Source organism: Synchiropus splendidus, chromosome 18, assembly GCF_027744825.2.
Source record: "Synchiropus splendidus isolate RoL2022-P1 chromosome 18, RoL_Sspl_1.0, whole genome shotgun sequence".
Classification (NCBI taxonomy): Eukaryota; Metazoa; Chordata; class Actinopteri; order Syngnathiformes; family Callionymidae; genus Synchiropus; species Synchiropus splendidus.
Window position 1 is genome coordinate 2,194,270 of NC_071351.1, and position 15,997 is coordinate 2,210,266.

General features: G+C 45.9%; 1 protein-coding gene across 9 annotated transcripts in view; it reads left to right on the forward strand.

Moving 5' to 3' along the window:
* Window positions 1-15,997, forward strand: part of LOC128750134 (ankyrin repeat and SAM domain-containing protein 1A-like) — a 37,318-nt gene that overhangs the window by 3,617 nt on the left and 17,704 nt on the right. For 5 of the 9 annotated variants that reach the window (XM_053850385.1, XM_053850386.1, XM_053850389.1 and 2 more), the window contains exons 2-13: window positions 5,203-5,283; window positions 6,646-6,802; window positions 7,563-7,625; window positions 12,773-13,069; window positions 13,128-13,203; window positions 13,268-13,369; window positions 13,433-13,519; window positions 13,580-13,749; window positions 13,871-13,933; window positions 14,188-14,308; window positions 14,870-14,913; window positions 14,985-15,072. In XM_053850385.1, the coding sequence (XP_053706360.1) occupies window positions 5,203-5,283; window positions 6,646-6,802; window positions 7,563-7,625; window positions 12,773-13,069; window positions 13,128-13,203; window positions 13,268-13,369; window positions 13,433-13,519; window positions 13,580-13,749; window positions 13,871-13,933; window positions 14,188-14,308; window positions 14,870-14,913; window positions 14,985-15,072 (1,349 nt within the window). The remainder of the gene's footprint in view (window positions 1-5,202; window positions 5,284-6,645; window positions 6,803-7,562; window positions 7,626-12,772; window positions 13,070-13,127; window positions 13,204-13,267; window positions 13,370-13,432; window positions 13,520-13,579; window positions 13,750-13,870; window positions 13,934-14,187; window positions 14,309-14,869; window positions 14,914-14,984; window positions 15,073-15,997) is intronic. The other 4 variants (XM_053850392.1, XM_053850394.1, XM_053850395.1 and 1 more) reach the window with 2 other exon arrangements.

Consider the following 15,997-nt stretch of genomic DNA (forward strand, 5'->3'; position numbering starts at 1 on the left):
CTATAGCGCCTTTAGTTCTCGAGCGGCAGAGCACTCTCCTCTGCAGATAACTGGCTGACAATGTTAAGTTAATGTTCATGTTGTTTGAAAGATATGTGGCATCTTATACAGGCTTTTAGCTAGAGGGCGTCTAAACTGCAAAACATGATAATATGGATGCCCTCCAGCACTCAAAACCGGACGCCCTGTTTCCTCAGCAGGACGCCCTGAATGGATCAGTAGTGCCTGTATCATGCCCAACTCCTCGTGTCATCTCACTGGTTCACATTAAATTGTGTTTCCGTCCGGTGATCTCGCCGAATATGAACCACATTTGCAGATTCTTGAACCTTTCGCAACCGTATTTTGGCCATTGCGGTCGCTATGTTTGTTTACCGTAATCTTGCACTGATCCACATCTCACTCGTGGCATGGAAGCGCGCTGCTATTGATGGGATGTCCGACGCTGATGACAGGAGGAAACTGCAGATAAGGTCCAAACTTAAAACAGTTGTTCACAAAACTCGCTCATTGCTCTCTAATCGGGATATTTGGCGCTGCCTGTTTGTTTATTTGACTCCGATAGTGGTTTATTTGTTGTTTATCAGGTTATTTTGGCACAAATGGATGTTTACAGCCGTGTTTTTTTACAAAGCAAGTTGTCAGTTGTCAGTCATTGACATGGTGTGTCGGGAGGAGGTCAGGTTAGGGGCGGGGTTATGGGTTAGAGGTGGGGTTTGGGACGCCCTGTTTCAAAATCCTCGCTAAAAGCCTGATCTTCTACCTTGTCTTCGGCTATGATAGAGTTGCTCATAAGAACATCGAGGGTGAGTGGAATAGTTAACTGATTCCAACTGTCTTTCCTTGAACATATATATTTTATGGCTCCAAACGGCTTCGGGTTTCTTTAGGTTTGGCTCTGAGCAGGCGGTTGCCTGGATGTTTCCTTTGCTATCCAGGAAGTTTCCTCGTCTTTTTCTATCCCGGGAGCATTTTTAGCTCCACATCATGCTCGACAGTCCTCAACATCTGACCCCTGAACTGGAAGAAATTGCAGCTCAGTCATCCCAGGAGGGAGCCGTGGTAGTGAGGGAATCTAACACCACCGTGTTGGCATTCCAGGAGAGTCTGCGTTTGGTGACGCTCTGCTGGGCACGTAATGTTTACGGCCCGTGTTTGTGTAGGCGGAGGACGGGCCGGCCAGTCGTGCTGATGAATTCCACATATGTCTGATGGCTGTGGCTGCTCTCCGTGAAGAATGTTGCCAGCGAGTTCCTGCCAAGTGATCAGGGGGTGTTCATGAATGACTCTGGTCAATGACTTGCTTGTCGTCTTTTCCTCCTGTGACTGACCAGACTGACTGAAGGCAGCAGTATTTAGCTTTGAAAGCACGAGAGGGTGGCACTAACTCAGCAGCTCCGTCAGGAGTTGTCTGGCTCCAGAGCTGGCGTCTTCCTTCTCCCCCCACTCTGCTGCTCTCATCAGTCCTTCCACCACCTGCTGGTCGAACACAAACCTCCACAGCGACTTCAAACAGCAGGAGAGAGAGCTGTGGCTTCCCTCCCTGTGTTCCCGCAGATCAAGACACGTAGCAGCTTTTGGATGCTGCTTGACTGATTCAAACGGCGACAATATCCATCAGAGTTTGAGATCTTTTCTTCTCTTGTTCTGCTTATTCACAAGGCTTTCAAATGCTTCAAGTCGCTTCATTTGAATTCTGTTGGATCTCTTTCCTCTGCGCCGTCCTTTTGGCAGACATGGGGATTTCATCTGCTGAGCTGCAGGAACTTCACCAGGCTTTCGTGATTATTAAATTGCACAAATGAAGATTCAAACGCCTGGGAACTTGTGTTGAAGCCTCACTGCAGGAATGTGTCTGAGCACTCTGGTTTCCTCCCACAGTCCAAAAACATACAGAGGCAGGCTTTAGCGAGGAGGGCGTCTGCAAAACATGAAAAAATGGACATCCAATTCTTGACCGTATCTTGCCCGCCACTACGGTCGAGAATCTGGCGTCCATTTTTTCATGTTTGCAGACGCCCTCCTAGCTAAAAGCCTGTGGAGGTGTATTTACCTTTCGAATAGTGCGGGAGATGAATGCACAAGTCCAACCCTTTTTCTTTGGTGGCCATTTCTGCACTGAATGTGATGCCATTTAAGATCGAAAATGGATGTTGTACTGATGCGGCCTTGTTTAACTGAGAGTTTCTTTGTCGTCCCCGAACTCTTTTGTGGACGCTGTGAGTAAAACATTTCTTGTATTTCGCCTTCTTCTTACTGTGTATCTCTCTCGGGTGTGAGACATTCCGGCTTTGAGCTTCGGCACCCTTCGGCCCGGCGCGTAATTGAGCCCAATTTCCCCGACGTACGCCGGTCAGGGTTGGGCTCAGTGCCCTCGGACCAACTAATACCCGCCATCACACTCGCACGGCTAATAGCCTGCAGGACCAATCTGTTTATCTCTCACCAGGATCAGTGCACACCTGAGCTCACGTTCGATCCGCATCTTGTGTCTTGCTCAGGAGGCGAACGCTTTTTGCCACTTAAATATGAATTGAAATTTTGCTTTTTTTAAGGTTGCTTGTGTTTCTGTAAACATTCTGTTCAGGTTGACAATGCTGCGATGAAAAAGGTTGAAACCAAACACTAAAGTAAAGGACATTGAAGTTCCGCGATGAGACGCCGCCTGTTCCCCTCCGGCCAGAATGATAAGTGGCACCACGCTCGGTGATCATTTGTGACTCGGCACATCTGGTTATCGTCCCTCCACCTCAGCCTGGTCCGGCTTTGCAACAGCAGCCTCCCAAAATCACTTTCACATCCCCATGATATTCCCTCAGGGAAATTAAGGATTAGCTTGTCCTTTCAAACAGGAATTCCACAGCCGGTTCCCATGCATGTGCCCCCTCCCCATTTCAGATCAGCTGTGTTTTGCTCGTGGCCCTGCTGTTGCTTTAAGCCCCGCTGCTCTCCGAGGCTGCTCGGGAGTAAGAGGATGAAGTCGAATGTCCGGCAGCTCTGGGTGTCACTCTGCCAGATATTCACTGGGTGTGACACTGTTTGTCACCGGCAGCGCTGCGAAAACGGACACTATCATTTCGCATATTTTTACTCCGAAGTAAGCCTTGTAGTATGCAGATATGTGATGGAATATCAAACACAGGGCCTGGTTCTGTGTGTCCCAGTTCTCTATTCTATGTTTCTTGAGTTTGTTTGGCCTCCTGACATCAGAAAGTAATATATTATTCGAAATATATTCACCTCACACTATAGTCATGGTCACATTTTCTAAACTTTCTTGAGGCAGAAAACTTAAAAGACAGCTATTTATCAAGGCTAAGTAGTGTTTCCTTTGGATATATACTATTTTTCATTGATCTTAATAAAATGGTCACACTTTGTTTCAGTAGATATCAATATTCTGGTCAGCTGAAATTGGAGGAAGAACAAGAAAAAGTTATCCCCATGCATAAATCCCATTTATTTATGTACATGTGTTTATTTAATTCCCTATTTCCGTATAAAAGACACCTACAATGTTTCCATACGACTATACTGTGCGTGTCCTAGAATCCAGTGTGTATGATCAGAAGTGCGTGGTCGTCAGCGCCGCTGCTCTCTGCTGGCCATTGTTTCCTCTCCGCTCTTGTTTATGTTCATTTGTGTATGGAGTTTTTTTGCGCTAAGCTGTTATGTAACTCCTTATCTGGGGCAGAAATTAGAGGTCTGTTTCTGTCTCAGCTTTGATATGTCGGCCGGCCGAGACTGAGTGAGCTGCTTTTCATCTCCTCCGTGGAGGAAGTGAATTTGCGATATAATGCAGCACATTTTTGGGTCATGTGTCTCAGCGTTCCTCTCTCATCCCGCCGTGGCGCTTCTTCTGGCTCGTGTTTTGCAGAGAACTGAAACTGTTCAGCCTCCTGGTGCATCCCCGGATGTCTCTTCGTCGTGTGGGTCACCGAGCCCCCCCCAAGACTCTTATTTAATGAGACAACTCCAGCTGTGTAATTGCAGACTGCTGCGCTGTCATTGTGGGCTTATTTTAAGGGAAGAAAAATAGCCATTACTGGCGTGAAATCCCACCAGCACCGTCGTGTTCATTGGTTTATGCTGCAGATGTTGGGACTGTCGTCGCCCTGAAAAGGTGTCATGGATGATTCCACAATTGCATGCAAAATACATGCCAAACGACTCACAAAAATGCAGCAGTGTTTTTAAATGATTGGTCTTAAAACTTTTCGGCAGCTAAAACTGAAACTGAAATTGGTTTTAAGTGACGGTTTCATCCTAAACAGCAGTAAAACAGCATTCAGATTCAGTCGACACTCAACAGCTCATGTCCAAGCTTCATTTCCGGGGTCTTCTCCAGTGTCAGTTGAGGGGTTTGCATGGTTATTTGTGGACAGTCCTGGTCTCAAAATGCACTACAGCAGTCAAAAGTGAGGCAGTTAAGAGTGGTGTTGCCGCTGTTGTGTCCATCTGTCTCTTCTCTAGCAATGGTGACTCAGTCTTCATTTCAGAAGTCATACAGACCGACACTTCTCCATAATGTATGAAAGGGAAGTCAATGACATCAGAAAAGTTTCCCCCTCCATTCATGTTGGAGGCGCCGCGGTTTTACTCCCGTTTGCTTTCTGGATGCCAAACGATATTTGGTTCACTGGCGCTGGGATCTCCGCATCACATGATTTATTTAGGATGTGTTCAGGTCTGAGAAAGTGCTGTGCACTCCAGCTCTGCACACACCTTTCAGCTTCTTAAATGACTCCCCCCGCCCCCCGCCGTTTCTCCTCCTCCTCACCCCCTCAATCATCCACCTCCTCGCCCACAGCACTCTGCAAATTAAAAGAAGCAAACCAATCAGAGCTGACAGCTGCTCCAGTCACTGGGAGTGCTGAGCTGATACTCGCCAAATGTCTGCCTTTCTCTTCCGACTTCTCTTTTGTCTGTCGCTGCTCTGCATCACAAAAGTCTTTTCTCCCGCAAACTGGGGTTTGGATTCAACTGTAAACAAGCTGCGGCGCCTGGTTTATTCGGAGCATTTCTCCTCCCGTGCCTTGGCCTCCTCGCCACATGTTTCTCTATCAGGAAGTTGGCCAGCACCTGTGGGTGGGCGGGGCCTCTCCGGGGGTCTGTGATAGTCATCAGAGGTCACACCCGCACTTGAGGGACATTACAGAGGAATGTGTAGCGGAAGCTGACTGCTTGTTCTTCTTCCAACAGCATCTGGAGAGGCCCCAATGTGAACTGTGTCGACAGCACTGGATACACCCCCCTGCACCATGCCGCTCTGAATGGACACAGGTAACAGTCGTGGGAAACAGGAGCGGTGCAGCCTTCATTCTGCTTCTGAATACGTCTTGTTTCGGAACCTTCCCACCACTTGTTGTTGTAGTATGCATGCCAGGCCTGTAAGTGGCGCTGTGTCCGTGTCTTCTCCTGTTCAATGAAGAAGGAGCCACGCTGTTGTTGTGTCGCATCATCAGATGTAGTGCGTTCAGTTTTATTTTGGGGTTAAATTGTGCATGTGTGTCAGTCACAATAATTCTCTTCTCTTCTCTTTTCTTCTGTTCTCTGGTCTTCTGTTCTCTTGTCTTCTCTTGACTTTTCTTTTCTTTCCTTTTCTTTTATTTTCCAGGGGACACAATTAGCCACTTCACTGCGAGAGTCCCCGAGAGTTGAATTAAAAAGATGAAAGATAAATTCATTTAGATTTTTGCAGACCGACTTACTATACATTGAAATTGTGCCTGAAAAACAAGAGGACCTATAAAATGCCCAAAGGAAAATGTCATGTAATGATTAAAAAACGTCTTTACTTTGGTAGGTTTCTCTCTTATGATGGATCTTCTCTGTAAACCCCCTCCATTACAGCTTCTTGCTTCCCTTGATCGACTTTATTTTCTCATGAATTCACTTCTCTTCTTTATGTGTATGTATCTATCTATAGTATTTAACATCCTGTTGATGGTGTTTTTTGCGCCTAAAAATGTCAGTTAGCGGAGTAGCGACCCCTACAGACCAGCAGTTGAATTGATTTACAACACACGGAGGCGACAGAACGGAAACAAACGAATGACAGGGACAGCTCTTGGCGTCCATCTGGCAGCAGCCAAGGCTCCGTGCAGAAACCCATTTGCTCCTCTCATCACATATTGTGCTCAGACGCCTGAAAAGTGCCGCGCACATTTTGAAATGCATCCTAAAGTGACGTGTAAGCCAGTGGAAAGAGGCCAAACTGCTCTGCTCTTATGACCAGCCACAGTCATAAGCTTTCTGTCTGAAAGCTCAATTTAATAGAAATGTTGGGCCAGAAAAATCAAGGGTCCAGAACAGTGACAGAGCTTTCGTGTTGCCAGATGTGTCCCAGGAATTCAGGGGTTAAATGTTCATGGTAACTCGTGGACCCTTCTTCATATTCTCAGCAGCCGGCCACTCAAGGAGCCTCGAGTTGGACGGGCTTGGCGCGGAGGTACAGATTCCAGTGGAATGCAAATGGAGACAATATTTCAAAGAAACTGCCGACTCATCAGATAGAGGCCCATTCTCAGAAGTGGCTCTTTAATTCCTGCATTTAGTTTCTGTGCGGCGTTTGCTGATGGTCCCGCTGGGACTGTGGCGCGAGCGTTGAAGACGACGCCTCATGTGCTCCTCCTCTGTCCGCAGCCAAGTGGTGGAGCTGCTGCTACGGAACGAGGCCTTGACCAACATCGCCGACAACAAGGGCTGCTTCCCCCTTCACCTGGCCGCCTGGAAGGGAGACCAACACATCGTGAAGCTGCTTATCCATCAGGGACCGTCTCACCCCAAACTCAACGAGCAGGTCTGAGGCCACTGTTGTGGGAATTCAAATCACCCGCACATCAGCATGTTTGCTCACGGTTTGCCTCCGACTAGGTTTCTGCTCTCAGCCGGCTGGAGTGACAAGTGCTTGTGTTTGAAATGTTTGGTCACTAACTGCAGGCCACCTCTGCCCTGGATGTGATGAGCAGAAATGATCCATGAGCTTTATGTTATATCTAAACCAGTGTTTTTCAACCGGGGTGCCGCAACACATGAGAGAGTGTCAGGTGTGCTGTGGGAAAAATGATCCAGTTTCACCTCTGTCCGGAGACAGAGGCGGGCGACATGATGCCATGAAATCATGACAGTTAGAAGGTGTTGAGGAGCAATCAAATCATCCCATCCAAACAGTGATTTAAAGTCAGTCAATACATCAATAAATCATGATATATTTTGCATTTGAAACAAAGACATTTTCTGCAGTTTATTTCTGCAAATAACCTGGCAAAATAACAAGCCAGCGTCAGTAGCTACAGTGTTTCACCAGTGAACAGGGAGTTTCTCCAGGACAAGTGAGCTTTGGCCCAGGTTCCTTGGGTGGTGAGACCCGGGATTTTGTCAATGAACCGAGGTGCCGTGCCTTGAAAACGGTTGAAAAACACTGCTCTAAACAACAGCCACCTGGCTCATTTCTCCTCATCTGTTTGCGATTGTTCATTAACACCATTTTTTTGTCATTCATCCGTCCATTGCTCGTCTGAACCCAAAGCATCAGTCTTTCTTTTCTTCCTCCCTTCCAGAGCTCTCTAGAGCATAAAGAGTTCAAACGCTGTGGGCCCTTTGACCCCTATATTAATGCCAAGGTGTGTACACAGAGCTGCCCCAACACTCCTTTGTTGCTCTGCGCCTCTCCTCCTCTGCTTTGCTGACCTGCGCTGGCCTTCTGCTTTATCGCCTTCACTTGTCGCTGAGGAAAGTGGGGATCCTTCCCCCTGTAGTTCCTGTCAACCTTTTAATCTCTGCTGACAGTAATCTCACAATTCTGGAGTGATATTTGGTGCAGTGTGAGGTGCTGCCTGACAGCTCTTTCAGCGGCAGGTTACGACACTATTGCACCAGCTCGCAGGGTTTGGAAGGAAGTTAGAATCGAATCTTGGGCAACTGTCTTCTCTTTCTGTTTAAATGAAAGCTACGAATCCAGGGTGAGTTGCTCATGTGCCCACAATTAAAAAAGTGTACAGCAAATAATCTGACAATGTATTATCTTCACTGTCGTTTCAGTTTACGCGCTGAAAAGGTTTTCAATTTTCACTTTGCAGTGCATGTGATTTTATCATTCATGATTCATTGTTTACATTGATGTGTCTTTAAGTTTCAGTTTGCAAAGATATTTTAGTGCTTCTTATGGTATTTATATATTGATTTAAACATTCTGAAATTAAATAGGTTACTTACTAGGTCCCTCATGTAGATTTATAGATCAAACTTGTATGAATATATTTCATTTAATTATTAATATGATGCACAACATTGCATTTTGGGCCGTTTATGTTGAACCCTCAGCCCAATAATTTTCTCATGTTGCATAGTTAATACAATTATTTATTTATATTTCTATATCTAATTTAAATGTATGTATAATTATAATAACAGCAATAATAGCAATAATGCGAAAGTAATCATGTAGTTTGTTTTTCGACATAACATTTTATAAAGTGTATTGTTTTATTTTTCTGTCAATAATAACGTCTCATAACATTTTTACGTTTAATTTTTTAATGTAGAAAATGTTATTTATTTATTTTTTTATTCATTTTAAAGCCTGACCAGTTTATCCATGTCTCACAGTTGCCCCTCCTCACGTGACCCTCTTTAGCTTGTACAGTGGCCTTTGTCCTCACTGCAGTCTTCTCCTGCAATGCTCCTCTGTCACAACAGAGAACACTTTTACTTGACACTTTACTTTTACCTTATTATCACAGCCTTCTAAATGGTGTTAAGCTCCTCCTCGTGTGAGATGAGAAAAACCTCAAACCTAAGGTGGAATCTCACTTTTTACACCCGAGACTTCAGATGACTTTAAACTTCCTGAAAGTGTGAGGCAGTCAAACATTAACACCACTGCTGCTCTGAGGAGGCCACCTCCTCTTGAAGGGAAGCTTTGGAAGGAATCTTCCTGTTGTTGTTGAAGATACTTTCTTATTCAATAATTTCTCTCTAGATGTAGTGTTCTTCCTCATGTTGACGTCCCTGTCATACCCATTCATGACCAGGTGGTCAGTGAACGCCTCATGAGGTATGCAGGTCACAGATGAGGTGTGGCAGCTCGCAGCTTCTCATGTATTTTGTTCATAAATTGTTGTTTTTTATGCAGTTAAAACCTGCTTTTTTTCTAGTTAAGAGACATACGGTGTGGTTTATAATGTTGCTCATTATTTTTATAGTGAAATATTGCACACTTAAGACAGAATTAGCGTCTGTTTACAGTAGTTGGAGCTTCAGTTGTTGCTGTGCATTATGGGAGTGCTTTTTACCAGCACATTTTTTAATAACGCAAACATCTGAAGTCGTAAGTTTGACATTTTAATACCAGCTAGAAAGTGTCCGATTCCGGTTTTCAGAAAGCAGTTTGGGTCGTTCATCCAGGCCAACACTTCTGCGTCGCGGCCATGACCTGTTCCTTCAAACCAGTTAGCGGAGCAAGCGCAGCTCCCCCTCCCCTCTGTTCTGAAACCCACCAGCGCCTCTAGATAAAGCTGCATTCTATTTTTAAACATCATCACATTTCCTTTAAATAATCCTCTTAGTGTTTTGGTGGGAAAGCTGACTGACTCTCCGCGCTGTTGCTCTGAATCCATGTGTGAATTTGCCTCACGTGGATGGCTATTTCACACGAAAAATGTCGTAATGTAAACACTTCCTGTATGGTTTGTGGGGCACCACCTGACCGACGCATGAATAATCCATGGCTGGGCATGAATAAATGACAAATCTGGATGCTCTCGTGGTGGTCAGGGATGATGATCATGTGACTGAGTGGGTTGGCAGCATTTGCACCCATCATACTCAAGGACCAGAGAGCCGTTTCTTTGCGGGGGGTGGGGGGTGAAGAGGAAGAGGCGGCCGGGTGTACCAGTCTCTTCGCATCAGCATCAAACAGAGGTTTCCATTCCGCGCTTGTCGGTGTCAGCGTGCAAATGAGTGTGTTCCCTCCTCCTCCTTTGTCAGGCTGCTGAGGAGAGGAAGAGGTGGAGCGTTGTCATGGCGACAGGGTCACAGCTTATGGCCATACAGTCATGGTGAGGTAGCACAGTGGTGAATGAGGCTCCACACAGATGTTTCTCCAGCGATGTTGACTTGATCATGTCGCAGTCATTTTAACACAGTCATTTCTGACCCTACTCTTTCGTCTCTCTCATCATTTCCCACCCGGTCCGTCCTCCGACACATGTTCCCCGGTGGAACAAAACAGTCGCAGTAGCTCGGACGAGAGAGAGAGAGCATCTGTTCAGGGAACTATGAATGAGGGAATATTTACCAAGCAGAACGAGTGGCATTTAGACAGCGAGGAAAGCGAGCGTCACCATTCCGCCGCCTGGGCCCGCGGCAGGATGGGCTGCCCCCTGGCACACCAGCTGCAACAGCTGCCGTCGCCGCCCCCCCACTACGACTGCTCCCACTACCAGGGGCTGGACTGACGTAACCGCTGGCTCGCTCGCCGGTCACATGACCGAGGTTGCCAGTCCAAGTGTGTTACCGTCATCCAGCTGCAGGTTGAGGCCATCACCCAGTCTCTGGTGTAAATCGTCTTCAAGGGTTGTGTCCTGAAGAGGGTTGGATCTTAGTCAAGCAGGACAGATAGGACTGTCTTGTAAACATGCAGTCATGACGTCGGGATCTAATCTAATCTCCTTCGCTGCATGACTGTGGAGACGCTGCAGCGATTTTACACTTTCCCAACCGGGCTTGGTGACGGTTGGTCTGGGTCCGGTTTAAGCTCACTGTCAACACAGAGTAACCACAGCTCAGTCAATGAAAGCTGCATCCTTGATTCTTTTACTGGATGTTCCGAAACATTTGGATTTACTGGTGAGGTGATGCCTAGGATTATGTTTTGATGAAAAAATTAACAATATATATAATAATATAATATAATATAATATATTCTATAATATATGTAAAATATATTTTAATATATTATTATTTTAAAACTATAATATAATTTAATATAATCTATTCACATATATAATGTGCAAATATGTCTATATAAATACCTATGTATATATTGATATATTTTTTTCTGACTACATATATATATATAGTTATATATTTTCTTTTCTGACTACATATGTACTTATATACACATTTGCATGTATTATATTATATGCTTTTTTCTTACTACATATATATAGTCATATATTTTCTTTTCTGAATACATATGTATTTATATACACACATTTGCATGTATTATATTATATACTTTTTTTCTGACTAGATATTTATTCATATCGACATATTTGCACATTTTTATGAGTTGTCTCAGAAGTCTCATGATTTCTGCTCTCTTTGAATGTGGAATGATGCAGCAGACTTGTGAAACTGAGGAAGTGAATCAGTGTGACATAATCACTCTGTCGAAGTTTGCCTGGTGAAGTAACCAAAATCACCCGAGTCTGAAACATCTACATCAAAACTCTGCATTCTATCTGCACATTGTTCCAGTTGGTTATTTATTGACATTTTTTTTTTTGCTCAATGGATTTGTATTATCAGCAGCTCAGTTTGCTTTTTGGCTCCATAATCCATTGTCTGATCAAATTGCACAGTAACTAGATATGAACCGTATTTTAAATGATGTAACCCCAGTTTATTTTTATTTATGAATTAAATTCATTATTGATTTAATTTAATTCACTTTAAAAGAAATGTTCTTTGTAATAGTTTCTATCAAGAACTTAATGATTAATACACCAGTGTTTTATGGAACAAATATCAACCATTCGTACACGCATGACTTGCTTATTTACTGTAAATACTTCTGGTGTTGTTCAGCGTGAAATCTTTCAGGGTGAAATATAGTCTGCCTCAGCAATCCAGTAATATGCTGCTAATACAGTTAATAATGAGGTTATTTATAGTAATACACAGTGGTGTGCTCGTGGCAGATGTTTTTTCGCGATAATCTTGGAGGTCGTGTCAAATTTGGAAGCTTTTTCGCCAGTTTGTTTCCTAATCTAAGGAATGACTATTATATTGCTGTTATTGAATGTCTTGTGTGTGTCTCTGCTCCCGACGCCACCACTCCTGATCTCACGATACCTGCTCATCTGGTCTGGCAGCACTTCTGCCAGCGAGTCTCAGCGAGACGAGTGTGACATCTGCTTCCATCTGCCCTCTTCATTTGAAGCCTTGTCCTGAACTGGCGAGCCCCGCCGGCCGGCACGCACGCAGCCTGGCATCACTTCACTCCACTGAAGGGGTTAAGCGGCCCATCTGGGCCTCTCTTCAGATCTGGTCTGTTGAATGACAAAGCAACCATACCTGCCACACCCACTTCAACACCACTGAGCTGAGAAATATCTCAGAATAGCTCGAGACTTCCAATTCTATTGTTGAATGTTATGATCATATTGCTGACTCATCTTTGGAAGACATTACATGAGCAGTTTCATGAACCATCCCAAGTCTTTAAGGAGGTGGGTTTTCCCACGCCTGCGCTGTTCTTTGGCAAGGTGCGCCTCCTGCTGGATGTTCCCTGTAAGGTCGCTTCAGAAACTTGGTGGGGTCTTGAAGGCCGGTTGCTGCCGTGTCTGTGATTCAATAGTGATAGAAATCTATTGCTGTCGTGTCCCTGCTCTTTTCTTTTTCTCTCTCCTGGTGGTGTTTTTCTCCCACTCAGCCATGCGCTTCGTCCTCATCACCCTGCCGCAGTATTTCCACCTTTCCACTCATGAAAGGCGACTCATCTATTGCAGTTTTCTCTGCGACTGACTCCCTCTCCTCCCGCCAGAACAATGACAACGAGACGCCGCTGCATTGCGCCGCGCAGTATGGCCACACTCAGGTGGTGCTGCTGCTGCTGGAGGAGCTGACCGACCCCACCATGAGGAACAACAAGTTCGAGACGCCGCTGGACCTGGCCGCGCTCTACGGTCGCCTGGACGTGGTCAAGCTGCTGCTCACGGCGCATCCCAATCTGCTGAGCTGCAACACCAAGAAACACACTCCGCTCCACCTGGCCTCTCGCAATGGACACCTGTCTGTGGTGGAGGTGCTGCTGGACGCCGGGATGGACATCAACTATGAGGTAGAAAAGATCGTCACTCCTCCAGGTCGATGTGTTTTAAATGCTGAAACCTTTCCAGACGGAGAAAGGCAGCGCTCTCCATGAAGCTGCTTTGTTTGGTAAAACCGACGTGGTGCAGAAACTTCTCAGTGCAGGTCAGTGGTTGCAGCGGTGCAGAAGACCAGCAGCTCCAGCACTGACACGGCTCTCCGTCCTCAGGTATTGATGTGAACATCGTCGACCAAAAGGGCCTGACGGCGCTGGACACTGTCAAAGACATGCCTTCGCAGAAGAGCAGAGAAATCGCAGCTTACATTCAAGGTAGCGTCCGAAGACACGCTGATGGTGGGAGCGCCGCTCGGTTTCACTCAGAGTCTGACGCAGGTCTTGCGGCAGGAAAACCTCCGGACATTGATCTCCCTCCTCCACCCATCCCACCGCCTCAAGAGAGTCCCAGCCCGCGGAAAAAGGGTAAGGATGCCGTTTAAAACCCTGTTTTGGGATGATCATGACCAGAGAACTGTCTCCTAGGTGAGCTGGAGAAAGTCAGTGAGCTGATCTCCGGTCTGGCTCCAGGTCCGGAGGAGGAAAGCCCCTATGAAGCCCTGTTTGAGGCCACTTCCTGTCACTCTCTGGACAGCCTCACCAGCGGGAAGTCCTCTGACCGAGACTCTGGACGGCCGGACAGCGAGGCCGGAAAGGTCAGCGGCCACACAGAAACCAAATCCAGCCTTAACCACTAGAGGGCGACAGCGAGCTTCCCCCTTCAACACTTCTCTGTTTGAGCTCTTTCCTCACGCAGCAACCTTGTGTTCTCTGCAGAAGGACAGACCACTTCCCCCTGCACACGCAGTTCCGGGTAATGAAGAGGAGATCAGTTCAGAGGTGAGGGTTTATGAGTGCATTAGTCACATGAAATTCATTTTCAGATTTTTGTGGATATGTGTGAGTGTGTGTGTGTGTGTATACATGCGTGCACACACACACTCACACACATATATATATATATATATATATATATATATATATATATATGCAGGCATTCCTGTTTTGGAAGCTGTTATTTTGTGAGTTTGTTTGAGACGAAATGATGAAATGTTTTCAGAAAGTGTTGAAGAGTTTCTTCTGTTTCTGTGCAGGTTCTGTTTCGCAGTACAGATGAGAGACAGGAGCTCGTGGAAGAAGAAGAGGATCACACTTATGAGCTTCTGGTGACTGCTCAGACCAAAGTCCCTCCATCCAGCCAGGAGTTCCAAAAAGGTGGGCGTCTAAACTGACAAGACGTGAAGGAGCCTTGAAATGTACCCCAGCCGTTGTCTCCACTGTTGTAAACATCCGGTCTCTTAGCAACCCAGGATGTTGAGTGGCATTGTGTGGAATTGGATTAAGTGGAATCAAATTAGCCGTTTGGCTCCGCCGCGTTCTGATTCATATGTTTAAAATCGGCCCCTCTGGCGCTCCAGTTGAGTCATCTCAGGCACCACCGTCACGTCATCGTGATCAGCAGCAGGGACCGAATCGCTGATGTCATCGTGAAGCCGCGTTCTCGTGCTTTGAGAGGAAAAACTGTCGTCCCTTCTGAAGTGGTTTCCTCGTGTCTGCAAGCGCCTTCAAATTAATGAGCAGGAAGATGAATTCCAGTCTGTCAGATGAATTTGCATAATGCATGGGTTCATTCGACGTCACTTCAGACTCCCTCACAGAATGTCTCTCCTGACAATCGGAGTGGAGGCGGCGGGGATGGATGATTGTGTTGAGTGATTGGCCCCTGAATGCATCACGGTGATGTTTCATAAGCGTCTTCACTGTGTCGCCCCACAGATGAGATCGCCGCGTCACAGTCTTCCAACGCCGCCCTACCTCAGGTAGCTCTCAGATGGTCTCACGTTTGTGTGTGGAATTTTCCTCTAAGCCTCAGCTCGCTCTTTTTAAAAAGCGCCAGCCTTCTGCGCCGAATGACCTCGCGCCGCCAAACAAGACGAAAGAAACCCTGCAGCCCCCTGGACGCAGACGGACCTCGGGAGGTGAGTTTGGCTTCACTTTGGTAACTTGCTGAGGCGGATTGTTGCTGGCTCTGCCGGGAGTGAGAGGAAAGATAAACTCAATGCTGCAGACAGGGCTTGATAAATATTCCCGATGAGATCGGGGAGCTGTCTATGAGACTGCGTGGATGGCAAACTCAAGTAGGAGAGAAGGCGAGCTGATTGACATTGCTTGGCAAAATGCGGAAAAATCTGTCTCCGCTGCAATATCGAACAGAGCTCACTTGTGCTTCTGCTTGGGTCACATTGATACTACAAATCCTGTTTGTTTTAGTCAACTTTTACCACCCTTTTTTTTTTCTTTCTACCGATATATTTCACTCAGAGATATACATCCTTCTTATATGTTCAAACTGGAGGGAGAAACCACTGGTTTGCTCTGGTGTTCCTGCATGTTTTATAAGGTCCAGTAAATAAAGGTGATGCAAGTGTTTCCCCCAAAACTAAAGTCAAATCCCCATCAACATTGAATTATTCATCATCCTAACACTTCACACAGGCACTCTGGTTTGGTCAGAGGTGAAACTCAAAACAGTCTATGCTGTATTCTCTGCAGCATGATTGTTTGCAGCCTGTCTTGTCTTCAAAAGATCCTAACCATTTATGAAAACCAAAGTGTAGTTTACTTTTGTTTGAAGTTGGATGGAATCAGGAGCCGCAGCTGCAAAGATCTGGTGGAGTTTTGGCCGTGTCATGCGGTGGTTAATGTAGTCGCTACTTTTAATGGGGTGAAACGACAAAAGACATCAATCTCCTTGAAGAATTCCTTAAACTGTGTGATCCAGCGTGTAACTTTAATGACATATTACTGCATAATCAATGCGAGTCTTCAAAGTGGTCATTATTTTTACTGTCGGCGAGCTTATCTCGGATCAGATCCTCTGCTCCAGTAGGAGCGTTCCAGAGC